Source organism: Anabrus simplex, chromosome 2 (assembly GCF_040414725.1).
Source record: "Anabrus simplex isolate iqAnaSimp1 chromosome 2, ASM4041472v1, whole genome shotgun sequence".
In the NCBI taxonomy this organism is placed as follows: domain Eukaryota; kingdom Metazoa; phylum Arthropoda; class Insecta; order Orthoptera; family Tettigoniidae; genus Anabrus; species Anabrus simplex.
In genome coordinates this window covers 1,151,851,065-1,151,873,498 of record NC_090266.1, presented here as the reverse complement: position 1 = coordinate 1,151,873,498, position 22,434 = coordinate 1,151,851,065, and the positions used below count along the sequence as shown (strand labels likewise).

Below are 22,434 nucleotides of genomic sequence, written 5' to 3'. Positions count from 1 at the left end.
ATAATAATAATAATAATAATGTTCTGGACCGTCGTCAAGACCGTCGTCAAATGTGCGGACCGTGCTGGAAACGGATCTTGGACGGTTAATGACTAAGAATGCAGTCCGGTCGTGGGTTCAGTACCTCCAAGGCACCCAAGACGACATCACGCCGTATCTCCTGAAGGATTTGATCCATATTATAAAAGCTTATAGGAAAAGATGGCAAGGATTTAGGGACCCAACTGACCGGGTGGAATATCTGAACCTAGCCCGAGAAGTACGAAATCGTTTGCTGTAAAGAAAGATTGAAAAATGGGAGGAAACTTGCCGTAATCTATTAGAAAAGGAGTCAGATCGCGAATGTTGGCAGATTCTCGCAGAAAACGAGTCAGTTTGCGAATTTTGGTGGATTATATATCTAAAACAATAAGCATTCAATTATAAATTTCAGTATAATACCGTAGCGAAGCACAGGTATCTTGCTAGTCTAAGATAAAATTCTAAAAGAATTTAAATGTATAATGTCCACCTGTTCAATACAAGATTGCCATTTGATAAATGGTCTGTCTAGAAACCTACATAGGACATGTTTTGATCTACCCTAGCTAAAATAACACTTGTATTCTCCATGAAGAAACTTTACAGATTTTAAAACTTCACTCCGTTTCCAGAAGCATGATAAATAGATAACATATGACATTCTTCAAAATTTTTAAGTATTCCTCCATCAGCCAGTAGTTATGATAAATATGGTTGGACCTAGACCTGTTACAACTAGATTCATCCAAGACTGAAGCTATGTTATTGCATTTGTTGATTGTATTTTATGTTTAAGTTTTTTATGTATCACTGTTTTTGTATATGTTTGTAATCTTTGTGTTATTGTCGCTGATGGTGACCTCTAGGCTAGGTCAAAATATGTCCTATGTAGCTTTCTAGACAGACCATTTATCAAATGGCAAACTTGTATTGAACAGGTGCACTTTATGCAATTAAATTATTTTAGAATTTTGTCTAACTGTCCAAGAAAAAAGTCCGAGAGGAAGAGCAAGGACATTCTGGATAGAGATAGCAAAATCAGATGTGGAGGAGAGAGGTTTCAGATGGAAAAATGTCCTGCAACAGAAGATGCATGCAGACAAGTAGAGACGGCGAGGGCTTGTACACCACACCCAGGGTATATTAGAGTTGGGTTGGCAAATGATGATGATGATGACCCTTGTATGGCTTTGACATAGTGGGAGATCCATGCCTGCTTGTCCTCTCTGCGTACCAACAGCTCAGCACAACTAAACAGCTGGTGTCGTATGGTCAATAATTGTGTGTTCATGTCCGTGCACTGTTTACAAAGAGGCATGTCCTATGCTTTGTCCTTGGGAATTCTGAATGTTAATATTAATGCTTTTCACTACTATTTTGTTGTTGCCAATTCAGTGAATTACATTGCAGGATCTATCAGATATGAAGCAGTTATGACTGGCCATTATCCAAAAAGTTCAAGGAAAAATATATGACTGTTGGCAGCCCCGAGGATGGTTTTCTGTGGTTTCCCATTTTTGTACCAGGCTGTGCCTTAATCAAGGCCATGGCCGCTGCCTTCCCAATCTTAGCCCTTTCGCACCCTTGCATTGCCAAAAACCTTTGAAGTGTTAGTGCGACATTAAACCACTAGCAAAAAAAAAAAAAAAAAACTGGTTGACGGATCCTGTCGTACATTATTGAGTACATATGCGCATAAATTTTCCATATCTTTATACAGCGGCAGCTCATGACCAAATTTTCAGGGGGGTTCACAACAAAATTTGTGTTCATGTCTCAAATATACTAAAGTAGAATGCAAGTATGTACAAAATCATTTACTTAAATCATTTGACTAAAAGTTCCATGTACGGTTGCTTCTCTACTCATAATATGGTAGAACCCTTATAACCGAGGATACATTTTTCCGAGACTAATTTGCGAGTTTACAAGAAAATTAAAGTTAAAATTACGACTGCTGGCCTGAATCGCTCAGGCTTTGGCTGAGGGTACGGCTCTCTGTTCCTGTGATTACGAACACCTGTTCAGAATTAGCTACTAGCGAAATCTTCCGGCGATGTAATGCAATAGTAACTTCTGAGAGCTGTGGCCAAAAGTAACAAAGGAGGTGGTGGACCCTTGTGGTCAACTGTAATACTATCTCCGGTTTGAGGGTGGTTATAGACGGAAAGCCACATTCCATACCGTGCTCCTTGCTTATGGAGATATCTGTGCATAAACAAATTACGTCATCTCTATGCGAATGGGTATAGTCTTAAGGCTCATAGCAAAATCCCCAGTGTGCTCCCTGGCGTTGTCAGCCGAAATGAACAGTTGTCAGTGTAACAGAGCTTCGATATAAGTTGACTGCTTTCGATCGATTGACGAAATCAGGTCGAAAAAAGGAAACAATTTTGAATACATGAATATGCGTTAGAACTGGGTGTTCACGTGCTCATGTGCTCTTAAAAGACCACCGCCACTGTCTTTGTAAATCAATTTATAAATATGTCTGTACACTTCAAAGTTTTACCTCATACCTTGTATTTACTGCAGATTTTTTAAAGGTTGAAAATAGGTTCAATTCCATTGTTTTTAATTTATTGGGGCAACAGCAAGTGAAAATGGTTTTACAGAATTTCTTGAAACTTGGTATTTGGGTTCAGGGGAGATGGTGGGTTCAAACCCCACTCTCAGCAGCCCTGAAGATGATTTTCCATGGTTTTCCATTTTCACACTAGGCTGTACCTTAATTAAGGCCATGGTTGCTTCCTTCTCAATCCTATCCCTTTCCTATTCCATCATCACCATAAGGCCTGTCTGTGTTGGTGTGACTTAAAACAAATAGCAAAATTAAATAAGTTAATAGATCTCAGATTGTGTTCGATGATACCAAATCCAGTGGTAGGTCTTACTTCAGCAACACCTGAAAACATGCTAAGAGGACAGGTAAACTGTTGATTGAGCAAATATAAACAACAAAATTATATAATCTACAGCCCCCACAAATAAATAACATAACAAAAATTACACTACTTATTGCATGAAATTGCCTGATATGCCACTATGATAACTTGTGGCTCAGTAGTAACACTTACAAAGTAGTTCCAGTCAATAAGTAAGCTCAGTGAGTTAGTAGCGCACTCATAGGAAATCTCCTTTCTGAAGATGGTATTCAAATATTTCTTCAGCTTATCCCAGGTATTTCTGTGGTCGCTGGAGCTACCCAGGCTCATTTTGGTTTTGGCAGAGGATTCGAGGCTGGATACCCTTCCTGACCCCACATGAATATTGAGATGAAAATCTTAACCCAGGATGGACCAGGATTCGAACCTCAGCCTCCTGGGTGATAAGCCAGCAGCTCAGCCACTGAGCTAATTACGTCCCTCTTTTCGAAGATGGTGTTAAGATTTCCAGCAGCACTAAAGCTCACTTTACAGATTGACTTGATGATCTACATGATGAGCACAAACTCCCATTACTCCCTATCTGTTTTCCTTGTATTAATGTGGAATCTTATAATGACTTATTCGAGAGTTTGTTATAGTGGGAGCCATTTTCTTTCCAGTTTCAGCTCAGTTATCTTCACTGTCTATCCCCTTCCAACTGTTAGGTTATTCAGTCTGCTGAAACTAATTTATGAATAAATAAAATTTAGAAACTACCTAAAAAAGAAAACATTTAATAAGATAATTATAGCTGAAAGAAAGAAACAATTCAATTAAAATAGAAGGACATGTTTAGTTCTTGAAAGAACATCATCAGATTCTAACAAACTATCAGTACAGTTCTACGAACAGCATTCATGCCACTGAAAAATGGTGAAATGGTAAAATTACCAGTAAACTAACCAACCTATTAAACACTCATTAAACAACCATAAATAATTCTTTCTTTCTTTCTTTCTTTCTTTCTTTCTTTCTTAATCTGTTTGCCCTCCAGGGTAGGCCTTTCCCTCCAACTGAGCGAGGGATCGCACCTCTACCGCCTCAAGGGCAGTGTTCTGGAGTGTGAGATTTAGGGTCAGGAATATAACTGGAGAGGATGACGAGTACCTCATCCAGGCGGCCTCACCTGCTTTGCTGATCAGGGGCCTTGTGGGTTTGGTTGGGAAGATTGGAAGGGGATAGATAATGAAGAGGGAAGGAAATGGTCGTGGCCTTATGTTAGGTACCATCCCGGCATTTGCCTGGAGGAGAAGTGGGAAACCATGGAAAACTCCTTCGAGAATGGCTGAGAGGGGAATCAAACCCCCTCTACTCAGTTGACCTCCCAAGGCTGAGTGGACTCCACTCCAGTCCTCGTATTACATTTCAAATTTGGTGGCTGAGTAGTTAATCGAACGTCGGTAAAATGTACAGAATGTACAGAAAAGAACTACGCGATTCAACCCAGAAAAAGAACCAAATATGACCCATTATTGACATTACAACTCCAATCTTACACTCCACCAGTAAGAAGCTCAACACGGGAAAGAAAAAATCCCATTTCAAATCTAACCTACTTCCGAAACCAATGATGAAATGTGGTTCATTTCCCAATTTCAAGCTGGTGCATTTGACACACAATAAAAACAAAGAATTTTCTCGTTGACACACCACCTTTGACAACATTCAGCTGCCACCTTTCAATCTAAGGGAACTAAATTGAAACAAGGATATTTAGGGAGTCTATTGCCTCTCAAACACTTGATATTTTAGAAAGTGTTTGTTATAGATTTATACTTTATTCACCGATAGCACTATATTAAAAATGATAGGCTTCATTCACATTCACTAAATTAGATAGCGGATAAATTCCTACCACTATTAAAGTTGATGTAAGTTTGAGTGAAGAGTAAGACTCTTAAAACTGTATTTTGATGTGTTTTAATGTGTTTAATGTGTTTTTCATAAAAGTCTAAGACAAACAACAAAAGTTTTTTTCAGTTTAAAAATCAACATTTAAATGGTATTCCTAATTCAAGAAGATGAAACCTAAAGAGTTAGGACTGTAAATTTATAATACAGAGCTTTTATCATTTATATCATTTGTAGTGAGTTTTTAAGGTTATTCATTTTAGCTGAGGATTGTTTTATTAAGAGACCAAAACAGGTACTACTGTAAAAATGAGATAGAATAAAATTCTACATAAATTTTAAAAGTGTTGATTAGGTGGAAGTGTCCTAATTTAAAATTGACTGATGCGGAATATCATGTCATTACAACTCCTTCCAGCTTTACTCTGTCCAGGGTTATATTAGTAGATATTCTATTGACTGACTGGCAACACCACTGTCTTGAATTGGCTTATTTTGAGACTGAAATGCTTGATTGAACTATTAGGTGGATTCTGAAATAATCAAAAGTGTGTATTGCACCTAATTGATAAATGATTTATTTTTTATTTCTTTTTATTTCACAGAAGGGAAAGATGCAGATGTTTGAAATGGGTGAAAAGCTGCGAACCTACTATGATGGATTTTTGAGTGATATTTATTCACCTGATGATATTCTCATATTGAGTAGTGACAATGATCGCTGCCTTATGAGTGCTGAAACATACCTGGCTGGATTGTATCCTCCTCATGAGTCACAGAAATGGCACCCAGACCTAAATTGGCAGCCAATTCCAGTACACTCAACTCCTAGGAATTTAGACTCGGTAAGAAACTATTTTTTGTTTATGAAGGAAAATTATTAAACTACCTGTAGTCAATATTTTTCAGTGACTTGACCCAAATGATTAAAAGAACTGATTTAAATGAATTTTGCAGGGCTGCATTACATTAACAGGAACTATTCAGTACTTCAAACTTCTGCTTGCTCAGTATTTCTGTGCTGTCGCTCATACTGAAAATGTAGATGATTGTTCACATATACAAGGCCATCTACCGAATCATGATGAAGGCCTTGTCATCTGTTGATTAAAATGTTTCCAGTAATACTGAAACATAATTTAGACAATGCATTAGTAAGAGGAATGCATAAAATACCACATGCCACACAGGAAAAGTTTGGAAGTCTGTTTTCTTGATTTTTCCAAAATTAGAGCCATCATATACCGCTTTCAAGTAAACGTCAACTTCATCTTCATCATCGTACCATCCATCGTAGCTTTCTGCACGTAACAAACATGCCTCTTTAACGGCGGGTTCTCAGTTCTCTTCTAGGACGCATATTTTCGGAAGGTCTGCACATAGAATGCAGGTCATCTATACAGGATGGTTGGAAACAATGTGATCTGAGCGAGTATATGAGCATTAGAGCATTGGTCATAACGGTAAGCAATTTGAAAAAATTACATTGATATCTCGTGCCATTGTCTTTTTATGAGCTGCTGAAGTTAGCCAATCAGATCGCTTTGCGGGTGAATTCAAGTGTGCTTTATGATGCGGTGTTGCTAATCTGCATGTGACTTGGTCGGGCCTGGGAGCCATGTTGAGAAATGAGCATCGAACACTAACACAGTGTGGGTTTCAGCCAATGTCACCATAGCGTGCTTGCTATGGGCTGAGCCTATCAGCAGGGAGGTCCTTGTTCAAGTCCTACCCCTGGAGAACTTTATTTCTTTTATTGTCGCTCTCAAGCCAGTCATGAGCCACGTGCAGATTTAGCAACACTGCCTCGTAAAACCCATCTGAAATCACTCACAAAGCGATCTGATTGGCTAACTTCAGCAGCTGGTAAAATGACAATGGCGCGAGATTTCTAATTATTTTTTTACTATTATTTATCAGTATGACCAACCCTCTAAAGCTCAAATACCCAGTTCACGTTGTTTCTGACCACTGATCACTGTCATTGTCATTCCTCTGGACAGAGTGAAGAAAGTCACAATTTCTTGCTTCTCTATCACGTGAATCCTTTTATTACATGAAAACAAAGCATGATCGGCAGTTTTGGAGTTCATACTATGGAGTTCGCATGTTTCTCCGATTGAACCTTCATGAGAGTGCATATGATGCTGCTGGTTGCCTATCTACCTGGAGTATATCTGTTTGGGACCGGAAAAGTTTAAGAAAATCAATGACATTATGCACTAGACTAGAAAGTTTTTGATTGTTTATTTCTCTGAAGCAGGCCACTAGTTATAAATGGATTCCAGCATGATTACTTTTGTGTCCCAGAAAGTCTTACATTCTTTTTGAAGAGTTCTTGGAAGCATCTGTATTAGACCACTGTGCTTCAAGAGTGTTAACAAGTTAATAGAGTTCAGGATTTCTGCGACATTTGGCATGTTCACGTCCTTTTCCCAAACATCAGCTTGAAAATTAAGATGCAGCACAGTTGAAATGCAGTGAGCTAAGCATGATGATCTGTCAAACAACTAATCTAGTGTTTCCTTAATATTTGCATCTTCTGTCACAAAAGGAGATTTTGTAAAAAGATGTGTCCAAGCCTAATTCTGCAGCCTTGTCAATTAGAACATTATGAATATCTTTTCCTGTATGTGGCTCACCTTTGGGAAACTCAATAGAATACATATCTCTACTTTGAAGTTTCCATCGAAAAATATAATATGCAGGTAATGTGATGATGCAGTTGCACGTGTGTTTGTCTGTCCAGCTATCAGGGGCACGCAGCTGTGAGCTTGCATCCAGGGGATAGTGGGTTGGTACTCCACTGTCGGCAGCCCTGAAGATGGTTTTCCATGGTTTCCCATTTTTACACCAGGCAAATGCTGGGGCTGTATTTTAATTAAGGCCACAGCCGCTTCCTCCCCATTCCTAGGCCTTTCCTGTTCCATCGTCGCCATAAGACCTATCTGTGTCGGTGCAACGTAAAGCAAATAGCAACAACAACATCCATCAGTTGTAAAAGCAAACACCATTTTTGCAGTCCGGTTTACACTTCTGACACACCTACTAATAGTGCCCCCTGGAGCATTTCGGGCATTGCTGTAGATACAGTAGTCGCATGTGGAACTAACTCTTCAGCATTAACCCTTCCATGTTGTATGCCCTCATCTATAGCAGATATAATTAAATTCAGCAACCTATGACTCTTCAGGAACACCAAAATTCAAAGATTTTTACAGAAGTAACTGCTCTGTTAAGAATTGCAATTTACACATACTGTACTTCCCTCAGAAAAAATTTCATCTCGTTCTAGGCTGACTTTTAATTCTGTTAAATCATGTTTTATCTGTAAGATAAACTCTTGCTTGCCTACAGAATTTTGGCAGATATATTTTTCACAAAAATCAATAAGGCTCTTTAACTCACTCCAGTGCAGTGCTGTACAGGAGGGATTTATAATTCGACAAGTGTACAGCTCTATTGTGAACATACATTCTTACTGGTAGATTTATATCAGTCTGCAAACTACACTGAACTGTTGGCACATTAGAAACATGTAGCTTATTATAAAACTAAACATAAACCCTCAGATACATGAATTTTAACCAATCAACACCTTGAAGTCTGTTATGTGTTGCTCATTTTCTTCCACCAGTCCATAATTCTTGCAGCTCCTTCTCTTCTTTCTTCTGCACCTCGTTTTCTTTCTTTCCTCTGGGTCTGTACATTTACATGTAGATGATGTAGGTCAACTTAAATAATGATGTACATTAGCAAATACTCTTGGTATGGTATTTTTATGTAAAACTAGTTTTCTTTGTGGGAATTCCTTTTTATTTCCATCCTTGTCTGCAAAAACCTCAGTGAGCTCTAATAGTCCTGATGAAAGTGCTTAATACACAAAAATGACCTTTCAGACAATTTCTGAGAATTGCTCAAAGCCACAATTTGCGTAGTTCCTCATTTTTTGGAAATAGAAAACATTGCACATATCCTACTCTTTGTGCTATAGTAATTGGATTTACACCAAGGAGCTGCACATGCATCAAGCATCTAAAACATGTGTAATAAAGTTATGTTTTGAAATGCAATTCATTTTCTGGATCCTGTAAATAAGTTATGATGAAACAGGCACTCATATTTTAAAATGGGTCTGATGTTTAAAAATTTAACTGAAAGAAGCTGAGGAATAGATTAAACAGAGTGGTGTGGCAGTTGGTTATGAGAATGATCAATGATTGGCTTATTACAACTTAATATCATAAAATATTGATGATATGTAAGGATCTGTACTTGTTAACAAATGAAGAATCCACTGCAAAAATGATGGATGTCATTTGGATCCACTTTCCCAGAAAATGAAAATATAAAAGCAAAGACTCATAATTCCAATCATAGGTATTTTAATGGTTAACTACTTAACCCAATCAATCACTACTGATCTGCATTTAGGGCAGTCGCCAAGATGGCAGATTCCCTATCTGTTGTTTTCCTAGCCTTTTCTTAAATAATCACAAAGAAATTGGAAAATTATTGAATATCTCCCTTGGTAAGTTATTCCAATCCCTAACTCCCCTTCCTATAAACAAATATTTGCCCCAATTTGTCCTCTTGAATTCCAACTTTATCTTCATATTGTTATCTTTCCTACTTTTAAAGACACCACTCAAACTTATTCGTCTACTGATGTCCTCCCACGCTATCTCTCCACTGACAGCTCGGAACATACCACTTAATCGAGCAGCTCGTCTCCTTTCTCCCAAGTCTTCCCCGCCCAAACTTTGCAACATTTTTGTAACGCTACTCTTTTGTCGGAAATCAACCAGAACAAATCGAGCTGCTTTTCTTTGGATTTTTTTTCCAGTTCTTGAATCAAGTAATCCTGGTGAGGGTCCTATACATAGGAACCATACTCTAGTTGGGGTCTTACCAGAGACTTATATGCCCTCTCCTTTACATCCTTACTACAACCCCTAAATACCCTCATAACCATGTGCAGAGATCTGTACCCTTAATTAACAATCATATTTATGTGATTACCCCAATGAAGGTCTTTTCTTATATTAACACCTAGGTACTTACAATGATCCCCAAAAGGAACTTTCACCCCATCAACGCAGTAATTAAAACTGTGAGGACTTTTCCTATTTGTGAAACTTACAACCTGACTTTTAACCCCGTTTTTCATCATACCATTGCCCACCGTCCATCTCACAACACTATCGAGGTCTCTCTCTGCAGACGCTCACAATCTTGTAACTTATTTATTACTCTGTACAGAATAACATCATCTGCAAACAGCCTTATCCCAACCCATTGCATTTAGTATATCCCCAGAAATCTTATCAATTCAAGCTGCTTTTCTAGTTTTCAACTTTTGTATCTTACTGTAAATGTCATTATTATCAGAGGTAAATTTTAATACTTCTTTAGTATTACTCACCTCCCCTATCTGGACATTATCCTTGTAACCAGCAATCTTTACATCCTGCTGACTGTATACTTCTGCCTTGTGAAGATCCTCGCATACACACTCCCCTTGTTCATTAATGATTCCTGGAATGTCGTTCTTTGAACCTGTTTCTGCCTTAAAGTAACTTATACATACCCTTCCATTTTTCACTAAAATTTGTATGACCACCAATTATGCTTGCCATCATGTTATCCTTAGCTGACTTCTTTGCTAGATTCAATTTCTTAGTAAGTTCCTTCAATTTCTCCTTACTTCCATGACCATTTCTAACTCTATTTCATTCCAACCTACACCTCCTTCTTAGTCTCTTTACTTCTCTGTTATAATACAGTGGATCTTTACCGTTCCTTACCACCTTTAAAGGTACAAACCTATTTTCACATTCCTCAACAATTGCTTTACACCCATCCCAGAGTCTGTTTACATTTTTATTTACCATTTTCCAGCGATCATAGTTACTTATTAAAAACTCCCTCATGCCTGTTTTATCAGCCATATGGTACCGCCTAATAGTCCTAATTTTAATACCTTCCTGGATGTTGCCAATTTCTGGGCAAAAGTAGTATAGACTTTTTTTTTTGACAAGTATGACTTTGTTTATAATGTAGGGCCTATATAATTCAGTAAGAGTATATTTGTATATGTATTTATAGTATTAATGCTTCTGATACGAATGAATGAATAAATAAAAATACCTTCCTTTTTTTTCACATTTAGTTTGAACTACGATAAAAACAGCTTCGTGATCACTAATACCATCTATTACTTTGTTTTTTTTATATAGCTCATCTGGTTTTATCAGCACCACATCCAAAATATTCTTCCCTCTAGTTGATTCCATCACTTTCTGAATCAGCTGCCCTTCCCATACTAAATTATTAGCCATTTGTTTTTCATGCTTCCTGTCATTTGCATTACCTTCCCAATTGACATTTGGTAAATTGAGATCACCTGCTACTATCACATTCCTTTCCATATCATTTCCAACATAGCTGATTATCTTATCAAATAATTCTGAATCAGCGTCAGCGCTACCCTTTCCCTGTCTGTACACTCCAAAGACATCAAGTTGCCTATTATCTTTAGAAATGAGCCTTTCACCCAGAATTTCATGTTTTTCATCCTTAACTTTTTTGTAGCTTACAAATTCTTCTTTCACTAGAATGAATACTCCCCCTCCTACCAGATATTTGTCGCAAGTGCTACAGGTATCACTACGATGGTATCCAAATGACATATTAAATTTCTCATTAAATATCTTCCTATAAAATTTGTAAGATACTTCAGGTAAATTTTTGTCTTTGTAAATTTCATACATCTTATGTTGTTAGCCATTTTGGAGGTATTTTCAGCAGACAAATAGTACAGAAAGAGCTGCAATATAAATTTTATGTTGTGCAATTTTGACACATACATTGTTTTTAGAGACAGTATCAAAATACAGAAGGTTGTTCGGGATCTCTAGGGGCGTTGTTTGAAGGGTAAGTAGCTCATAAATAGCCATGTCTCCATCAGCGATCATGCTCAATTGGAAAGCCAGCATTTCTAGCTATGCCCGACTAGCTAATGGTATTGAATAGGTGGACATTTCTCTACCGTTTGATAATGTAATTTCCATTGTAGCAGACTTTTTCGCAGAGCTAGCACATCTAACTTATCCCTGTCCTCCTGACAGGCTTTCCAGAGGCCAGTGATAGTGCGTAGATGTCTATTTCCTAAGGGCCTTTTTAATAGTCTAAATGCATAGAAGTCCATAGGTGACCCATCAAGTGCACACCAGAATGTCAGTAAAAGGAATTGCATGGATTCCAGTTTGCATCTCCATTCTCTCGAACGAGAGGTGTGGCTGTATGCTTTATCTTGATGTATCCATACCTGACTTTTTGCCTTCCCATACAGTGTTGGGATATCTGTGTTTTAAGTAGGTGTTTAAACCTCTTGCTGATATTATCTAGAGTTCACCTTCACATTATTACTGACACGGTGAATGGTTAACTTGCCATTGTAGCACCATCCAGCGATGATCATGAAACCCCTTGGGAAACTTTCCTGGCATTCTTTATACGATGTTTGATACACTTTTCTGTCTCTGGGGCAGTAGTAAATTGAGGGGGGTTTGTTACAGTCACTAAGGTACACATATGCTTCGTCTGATGTCATCCATCACATTTTTCCATTTGTCCCCTGCCAGATAGCCCTCATACAGCTTTCTTGCTTTAGTGAGACATTCCAAAATGTGACGAGGCAACAGCTTGTGAACTCAGCGCATATGCTGCTTTTCTAATTGCAGGTCCTTGTTCATTATGGTGTTAACTGTTGTCCTTTAGGGAGCATAGTTACCACCTAAGACAAGGACCTTCACTTTCCTCACCACTTCTGGTGTGGGGCTGGTGGCTGGTAGTGAGTTTGCCTGTTTTTCCCTCTGGAGTTAAGCCCAGTCAGCCTTTACCTTTTTTATTCAATATAGCACTGATCTTGTTCTTTGATATCAAGAAATCATGCTTCTTGCACATTCCTTGGATTGCAGAATAGCTATATTTAGTATCAGAAAGGGCTGTTATGTAGCCCTCCCAATAAGGGTCAATCCGCTTTGACATCGTTGCAACTAATGTCACAAAACCCTACTCACATATTCTCAGTACTGACATGAATCATTCTTCCCCATTTTGACATGCTCAAACTGATAACAGCGCCGCCAGCGGCCTTCAAACTCGTCACCAGAGATCCCAAACAACCTTCAGTATTTTAAGATTTTTTAAATTGTAATTTTTTAATTACATTTGGATGACAATTCCTGCATTTTAATTTATAATGTATTTGATAGTATATTGTTAATATGTATCATGTCCACAGATTATTTGGTGGCTTTTTTGGTCGCTGATGATGAGAATGAATTTGGTTCTCAAAACATATACGACAGTTTAATTAATACGGATTAAATAGCTTTTTATTATATTGACAAAGCAGACATATAACATTATCAGTGATTTTCCAGTCGTATGAACTTTACCATTTCTGGTGCAGTTCTGTCATGGACAGCAGCTGTTCCCAGCTTCATCTTTTTAACAGCTGTTCTCATTTCTTGATGAGTAATACATTCTGCATCATTCGCTTGCACATCTTCATATGGGCCATTCTCTTCTTCTGTTTCTCCTTCACAAGTCAATAATTTCCTGAAGTACTCTCTCCATCTTTCCATAATCTGTTCCTCATCAGTCAGGAGATTCCCTTCTTCAGAATAAAATTTAGTGCGTATTGCTTTGTTTCTGGAGATTTTTCAAAACTTTATAAAACAATTTTTGGTTTTCATAGTGTGACTTCTCCATGAATTTTCCAAACTTCTCGCAGGAACTCTTCTTGGCTTCCTCGACTGCTTGCTTGTGATGATCCTCTGAGCCTTATATGCACCATAGTCCTCAGATCTCCCTGTCCCCAGGTATTTCTTCCATTGTGCCTTCTTCTTTCTAACCTCAGTTTTCACTGAGTTGTATCACAATGCTGTCTGTTTCTTTCTTGCCAGATCTTGATGTTCTACAAGTTTCCTTTGCTGCCTTCACCAAAATGGTCTTAAAATTTACCCATGCTTCTTCCAGATCTTCTGTTGCTACATTCTCAAGTCTCTGAGCTTCCTGGGCTATATAATCTTGATACTGGATCCTGGTATCTGGATCCGTTAGCTTATACACCTTGATCTTGTCTCTTTCCTTTTGTTTCTTCCTCCTCTTTCTTCTTCTCTGTGAAGTAACAAGTACCATTGTCAATAAGAGATGTTCTCTGAATATCTGGGGACCCCATCTGACCAAGGCCAACTAGATAGACAGGCCATAAGGCTCCCCCTCCACCTTGGGCGCTACGTCACACAAGTGGCCGGCCGCTTCACTTCTCACCGGTGACCTGTAGGCTGAGCTGAACCTCACAGCAGTGAGGCTGTCAGTGGCACTGAATAACTTAAACATGTGTGAACATTGTTAACTATGACCACGTTGTGATGTGTACCTGGTTGTAGAAGCAAGTATAATTCAAAACAGCCTAATATATATGTGTTTAAATTTCCTACAGACTAGTTTTGGAAATGAAAGTGGATGTTAGCCATCCATCAAACCGAATTTGTCCCTTCAGCAAGCTCAGTTGTGTGCATAAAACATTTTGATGAACATTTCATAATCAGGGAGGATTCTGTTGAAAGACCTGATGGGTCTATTTTAAATGTTAAATGGAACCATTTAAAACTCTCAAACGATGCTATTCCTACTAAGTTTGAAAATGTGCCTGCATATCTGTCTAAAAATCTTCCAGCACTGAGGTAAACTCCTATTTAAAGACAAGAAGAAATTGAAAAAGGGGAAGATATACGTGCATTAGGTGACGGGGAGCAAGATATTAAAATGGTCATATTTGAAAAGTATCTGTAACTTCCTGTTTAGTCCTGCTTGTGACTCAAAAGTGACTGTCCACGACAAAATAGAAACTGTGAACAAAACAATCAATAAAATTGAAAGTGAAGTTGATGACTGTATCATTACTGATAAACTAGAATTTTGCAAGGAACAGTTAGATTTAGCCTCTGCAGAGAAAGTATCATGCTCCTGTATACTAATAACATGTATATGTGCCTTTGTCACAACTAGCAATCAACAGCCAGCGGCTGATATTGTTGTTACACTCATTTAAAATACTGAATATTGTATTCTTTTTCCTTAGACTGCTCCTATTGTAAATATGTTAGTATTAAACTTAGTAATTCTATTTCCTAGCATTCCAAATAATGTAATATTTAAATTTTCAAATCAGACCACTGCCACTAAGCACTGTATATGTACCTTACACAACTAGTAACCAATAGCCAACGGCTGATATTGTTGTTATACACATTAATACCGAATATTGTATTCTTTACCTTAGACTGCTCCTATTGTAAAAATGTTAATATTAGATGTTAGTAATTATACTTTAATTTTAAATCAGGAGCCTGATTTAATCCTGAGGAGGTACAGTGACTGATGATGCCTTCTATGAAAGTCGAAACACGTCTCACATTCTTAAGGTAACAATAATCAATTCCTAATTGAAAAAAAAATGTTAATGTTTTGAACAGGTGGTTAAACAATAAATTAATTAGCATCCTACAAGTATAGTATCTTCAATACGGAACCACAATGATATTTATCACTTGCAACATCAAAGCCAACCAGGCTACAGTAAAAACCAATAAGTACCTAAACCTCAAGATAAAAATCAGCAAAATTTTCAAAAATATCAACTTCCTAAAGGAATGTTTGAAACCAAGTTTAGTACCTACATTTTTGAAACCATTTCAAAGGAAAAACATTCCATCTCAAAAATTAATAAACACTCAAAACAAAGTTAATAACATCTGGTTGAAAAACGAAATTAAACAATTATACAGGAAAAAAAATCATTTTTGAATTTAAAGTTATATCGCACTCACTTAACTATTGCACATCATTTATCCCCACTCGAATGGAAATCATTCCTGAGACATACTGATTACAAGTTACCAAATGTACTGGGAAAGAAACAAAGAACATTAGACCTCAAACTAGCTTTCTGAAAGGAACTAAACCAAACATATCAGACCATAACAGAAACATCAAAACTACAACCACTATATCAAACAATACACCTACTACCATTAATTTGTCTGATAACACCTTCTCTGACAATGAAATGAGCCTCCTAAACCGAGGCTTAAAATACAATTGGCCAAACCCCCATGTAAGCTTTAGGAAAGCATTCTTTCTGATTATATTAGACATGTTTGCAAAATTAATAACTGGTTTGACAGAAGGCAGTTTGGGTTTAGGAAAGGTTATTGCACTGAAGCTCAGCTTGTAGGATTTCAGCAAGACACAGCAGATATCCTGGATTCAGGAGGCCAAATGGACTGCCTTGCAATTGACCTATCTAAGGCATTTGATAGGGTAGATCATGGCAGACTACTGGCAAAAATTAGTGCTATTGGACTAGAAAAAAGAGTGACTGAATGGGTGGCTCTGTTTCTAGAAAACAGAACTCAGAGAATTAGAGTAGGTGAAGCTTTATCTGACCCTGTAATAATTAAGAGGGGAATTCCACAAGGCAGTATTATTGGACCTTTATGTTTTCTTATATATATCAATGATATGTGTAAAGAAGTGCAATCAGAGATAAGGCTGTTTGCAGATGATTTTGTTCTCTACAGAGTAATAAATAAGTTACAAAATTGTGAGCGGCTGCAGGGTGACCTCGATAGTGTTGTGAGATGGACAGTAGGCAATGGTATGATGATAAACGGGGTTGACAGTCAGGTTGTGAGTTTCACAAATAGGAAAAGTCCTCATAGTTTTAATTACTGCGTTGATGGGGTGAAAGTTCCTTTTGGGGATCATTGTAAGTACCTAGGTGTTAATATAAGAAAAGACCTTCATTGGGGTAATCACATAAATATGATTGTTAATAAAGGGTACAGATCATTGCACATGGTTATGAGGGTATTTAGGGGTTGTAGTAAGTATGTAAAGAAGAGGGCGTATAAGTCTCTGGTAAGACCCCAACTAGAGTATGGTTCCAGTGTATGGGACCCTCACCAGGATTACTTGATTCAAGAACGGGAAAAAATCCAAAGAAAAGCAGCTCGATTTGTTCTGGTTGATTTCCGACAAAAGAGTAGCGTTACAAAAATGTTGCAATGTTTGGGCTGGGAAGACTTGGGAGAAAGGAGACGAGCTGCTCTATTAAGTAGTATGTTCCAAGCTGTCAGGGCGTGGGAGGGCATCAGTAGGCGAATAAGTTTGAGTGGTGTCTTTAAAAGTAGGAAAGATAACAATATGAAGAAAAGTTGGAATTTAAGAGGACAAATTGGGGCAAATATTTGTTTATAGGAAGGGGAGTTAGGGATTGGAATAACTTACCAAGGGAGATGTTCAATAATTTTCCAATTTCTTTGCGATCATTTAAGAAAAGGCTAGGAAAACAACAGATAGGGAATCTGCCACCTGGACGACTGCCCTAAATGCAGATCAGTAGTGACTGGCTGATTGAAATCGATGATATAGTCACCACAATCGCGGAGGTCGAATCCAAGATTAATAAACAAATCAACTTAGAAAACCAAAATGATGTTAGGTACGAAATGAAAAAAAAAAAAAATTAGCCACCATAGTTAAAGAAATAAAAACCAACAAAAATACCATCCTACAAAAAGAAAGAAAGCCGAGGAAGAAGATGACAAGATCAAGGACTTCAATGACATTAAATGTATTTTGCTGGATTAAATGTAAATTAGACTTTGGCAAAGTTTTCGTCAATTTTGACAGCCAAAGTCTCTGTATTTTCTAAATGTATATGACTGAGGAAAATATTCCAAAAATTGGTACTTCTTTGACATTAAACGAGGCTCTTAATTTTAAAGCCATAAAGCATATTTTCATCAATGATAACCCATATATACGTGCATTAGGTGACGGGGGGCAAGATATTAAAATGGTCATATTTGAAAAGTATCTGTAACTTCCTGTTTAGTCCTGCTTGTGACTCAAAAGTGACTGTCCATGACAAAATGACAAAATAGGAACTGTGAACAAAACAATCGATAAAATTGAAAGTGAAGTTGATGACTGTACCATTACTGATATACTAGAATTTTGCAGGGAACAGTTAAATTTAGCCTTTGCAGAGAAAATGGCATACTCCTATATACTAATGACATGATTCACTTCAATATTTTTTGCATTTCCTGAGGCATATAAGAAAAGACAGTAAGTGTTCTTATAATTCCTCACCCTGTGTATTTACGGTCTTGTACTGCAAAACTAGGGATGGGAAATTTGGGTATAGATGATTCACATTGGAATTATTTGAAAAAGAAACTAAAATTGTTAAATGAACATGAATGATTTTATAACTTGTTGTTGGATGAAGTCTATGTAAAACCTGAGCTTAACTACAAGGGAGAAAAGGTACATGGAATTGCTTTTAGTAGTAAAAGTGGAAAAAATAACACTACATTAGCTACAACTGTACAAACTTTCATGTTGTCATTCATTCTTTAAACAAATACTTTGTTGGTTTGTTCCCATGTCATATTTCTTAGAAGAACTAACTTTGCAAGTCCTTACAGTATTAAGAGATATAGGTTATAAGGCAGTATGCATAATTTCTGATAATAACAGTGTTAATAGGAAAATGTTTGAAAAGCTGTGTACACGCAATTTACAAACCACTTTTCAAAACCCATTTTGACGAAAGTACCCAACTTCATTAGAGCGACTAGATGTAAACCTTTGTTCTAAGCTGTTCGATGAGAAAAATGTCGCCGCTTTAAAACACTTTGATGAAGTAAAACATACAAATGATTTTATAAGCACAGCTGTATTTTTAGAAATAATTCTTCAGTAGTGGAAGATTGTTAATGTTTTCAAAGGTTATATATTTAACAACCCTCACTGTATCACAATATTTTCAGTTCATGACAACAGTGTTTTTAACGTGGATAATTAGGTGGGATAATCTGTCTGTTCAAGGGGAGATCACACAAAAAACAGTGTCATTATGGAAAACTTACTAATGAATCTCAAATAGACTTAGTTCACACTATAAAAACTATTTTGTAGTTAATAAATTTCTTGAAAACAAGTTTAGAATTTAAGTATGTATTGTTAAGGAAATTTCAAACTGACAAATTAGCCGCAAGATTTGGGCTGTACAGGGAAATGAGTGGTGCCTGCTACCATATTTCAGTGAAGCAAGTCCTTGAGTCAGAGCAAAAATTAAAAGCCCTAAAAGCTAAACACACAACCATCCCTATTAGCGATATTTCATTCAGTAAACAGGTCTATGTGGATTGCAAGAGCTCAGATTGTAAAAGTTTCAAATGTACAGACATTTCACATTTTGAAAATGTGGTAGTTGAGTTAAATGATTATATTGTATTGAAAACATTTTGTTAGGTCTAGTTTATATTTGTGGATATACAGGGTTATTAAAAAAAAAAGGAAATATACATTGGATATGAACAATCTACATACCAATGAACAATGGAAGGCTCAGAGTTTTGTTGACCAGCACTGCTTGGGTGGTGATAGTTGCTTACACGGCCGCTAGGGTGGTAGTTGCGTAAAACCGCCGCTTGGGTACTCGAGCCGTCTTGCTTCATCATCAGTTGTGAATAAGATGGCTACTATGCAGCATAAGGTTTTTTGCGTTCTTGAGTTTGCAAAATTTGAGTTGGTAGTTACAGTGCAGCGGGCTTTTCTATTCCAGTTCGGCATTGAACCACCAACAAGGAAAAGCCATTGTTCCAACATGCTCAGGTACGTTATTCCACTTACATTGTGTGCTGCGAAAATGAATGGTCAATACACTTTTGTTCATTATAAGGCACAGAACACGTTTAGCTTCGGCGAGTTGCTCTTGTGTTTGAATGCGAATATTGTGTTTATTCACATGTCCACTAAGATGCAACGTAGCTTCATCGCTAAAAGTTATGCACGATAGAAACACGTCATCTTCCATCATTTCTAGCATATCACCACAAAATTCAATATGCTTGGTTTTGTCATTTGGACAGAGAGCATGCACAAGTTGTATGCTCTGTTGGTTGATTACGTGGACTACAAACATAACTTACTTCTATTCGTCTGACATCATCCTCTGACACACTTGGTCAGGCCGGGCGTTTTCCTTTGCAGAGACATCCAGTTTCATGAAATTGCATACGTCTTTTGCTTTTTCTAATTGGTGGTTCAATGCCAAATCAGAGATGCAAAGCCCATTGGACTGTTCCTACCGACTCACATTTTTCAAACTCAAGAACACAGAAAACCTTTTGCTGCATATTAGCCATCTTATTTACAATTGATGGTGATTACAAGTGATGAAAATCATTTTTCGTCCGTATTGAAAGTTTCATAAACTGTATATAGGATAATATCTTTTGTTTATTTCCACCTATTCAATACATTACAAGAAGTTGGCATTTACTTTAAAACATTATTCAGATGAGACATGTTTCGCCTCTCACTGTGAGGCATCTTCAGTCATTATCAAAAACCTTATTATTTTACCAGGCATCTGGTTAAAGATATTCAAAAATGTGTTTGATGATTATAAGAGAGTTAAGATTTACGTTAGTTATAAACATGTTCATGAAGTAACTAAAAATGTAATATATTGATAAAAACATAAGTAGTTCTTTGTTGAATAGGACTTGTTTGATTGTACTATATAGTAAAAGAAGGTGGCTTGAAGCCGTAGTCATTAATAGATGTCTAATACATAGTGGAAGGCATAAAATATCAGTTCTATGAGAATATACATTACATTCAAATGATACTAAAAACTAGTGGATTCAAAGGTAGTACATATAAAATGTTCAATGAAATAATTATAGATCTAATAAAAAGATAAACACATATGTAGTTCTTTGTTAATTAGGACGTTGTAAGATTGTACGGCTTAAAGCCGTAGTCATTAATAGATGTCTAATACATAGTGGAAGGCATATGAAATCAGTTCAATGAGAATATATAATACAAACAATTGGTACATAAAAACTGGTAGATTCATAAGAGGTACATTTAAAAATGAAGGCGTCATGTGACTATAAAAGACAGTTGATGGCTTAAAGCCGTAGTCAAGGTTTGAAATGTAGGTCAAATAACTGCTAAATATATGGTAAAAAGATATAAGTCAAAATATACAGCTTAGTATAAAAAATATGAAGGAAAAACATTCCAATTGCTTGACAAAAGTTACTTGACGTTGGCATGCGTTTGTCCGTGATATTTATTGGTCAACATTTCGTAGGTTATTTTACATTTATTCGGCAAGATTGCGTTGACAAGAAGTTCACCAGATGTTTATAGTTGGCCTAATTTGTAAAAAGAAAGATGCAGAGATGATGATGGGTGGAAATTCTCAACGTTGGTATGGTTTTCTGACGTGAAGGTTGGAGAGCTGTTGTGTTCTTCTTCGATGACAATATATTTATAAAACGTTGATTGTAAATAATTTATACTATTGAAGAGTATTATGGAAGTTTGATGAAGCTGTTGAATTATTGTTGTTATAGAATGGTTCTGTGGCGTTGTAGTATCCTAATAGCGCCTCACACAGCTTGTTAAATGGGCCTACAACGCCATAGAACCATTCTATAGCAACAATAATTCAACAGCTTCATCAAACTTCCATAATACTCTTCAATAGTATAAATTATTTACAATCAACGTTTTATAAATATATTGTCATCGAAGAAGAACACAACAGCTCTCCAACCTTCACGTCAGAAAACCATACCAACGTTGAGAATTTCCACCCATCATCATCTCTGCATCTTTCTTTTTACAAATTAGGCCAACTATAAACATCTGGTGAACTTCTTGTCAACGCAATCTTGCCGAATAAATGTAAAATAACCTACGAAATGTTGACCAATAAATATCACGGACAAACGCATGCCAACGTCAAGTAACTTTTGTCAAGCATTTGGAATGTTTTTCCTTCATATTTTTTATACTAAGCTGTATATTTTGACTTATATCTTTTTACCATATATTTAGCAGTTATTTGACCTACATTTCAAACCTTGACTACGGCTTTAAGCCATCAACTGTCTTTTATAGTCACATGACGCCTTCATTTTTAAATGTACCTCTTATGAATCTACCAGTTTTTATGTACCAATTGTTTGTATTATATATTCTCATTGAACTGATTTCATATGCCTTCCACTATGTATTAGACATCTATTAATGACTACGGCTTTAAGCTGTACAATCTTACAACGTCCTAATTAACAAAGAACTACATATGTGTTTATCTTTTTATTAGATCTATAATTATTTCATTGAACATTTTATATGTACTACCTTTGAATCCACTAGTTTTTAGTATCATTTGAATGTAATGTATATTCTCATAGAACTGATATTTTATGCCTTCCACTATGTATTAGACATCTATTAATGACTACGGCTTCAAGCCACCTTCTTTTACTATATAGTACAATCAAACAAGTCCTATTCAACAAAGAACTACTTATGTTTTTAAAAATATATATTAGATTTTTAGTTACTTCATGAACATGTTTATAACTAACGTAAATCTTAACTCTCTTATAATCATCAAACACATTTTTGAATATCTTTAACCAGATGCCTGGTAAAATAATAAGGTTTTTGA

At 36.6% G+C, this 22,434-nt stretch overlaps 1 protein-coding gene across 1 annotated transcript in view; it reads left to right on the top strand.

The window, feature by feature from the left end:
• The window catches only part of LOC136863362 (testicular acid phosphatase homolog), a 134,404-nt gene that overhangs the window by 15,192 nt on the left and 96,778 nt on the right, over positions 1 to 22,434 (top strand). The window contains exon 3 of the mRNA XM_067139756.2: positions 5,405 to 5,644. Within this exon, the coding sequence (XP_066995857.2) occupies positions 5,405 to 5,644 (240 nt within the window). The remainder of the gene's footprint in view (positions 1 to 5,404; positions 5,645 to 22,434) is intronic.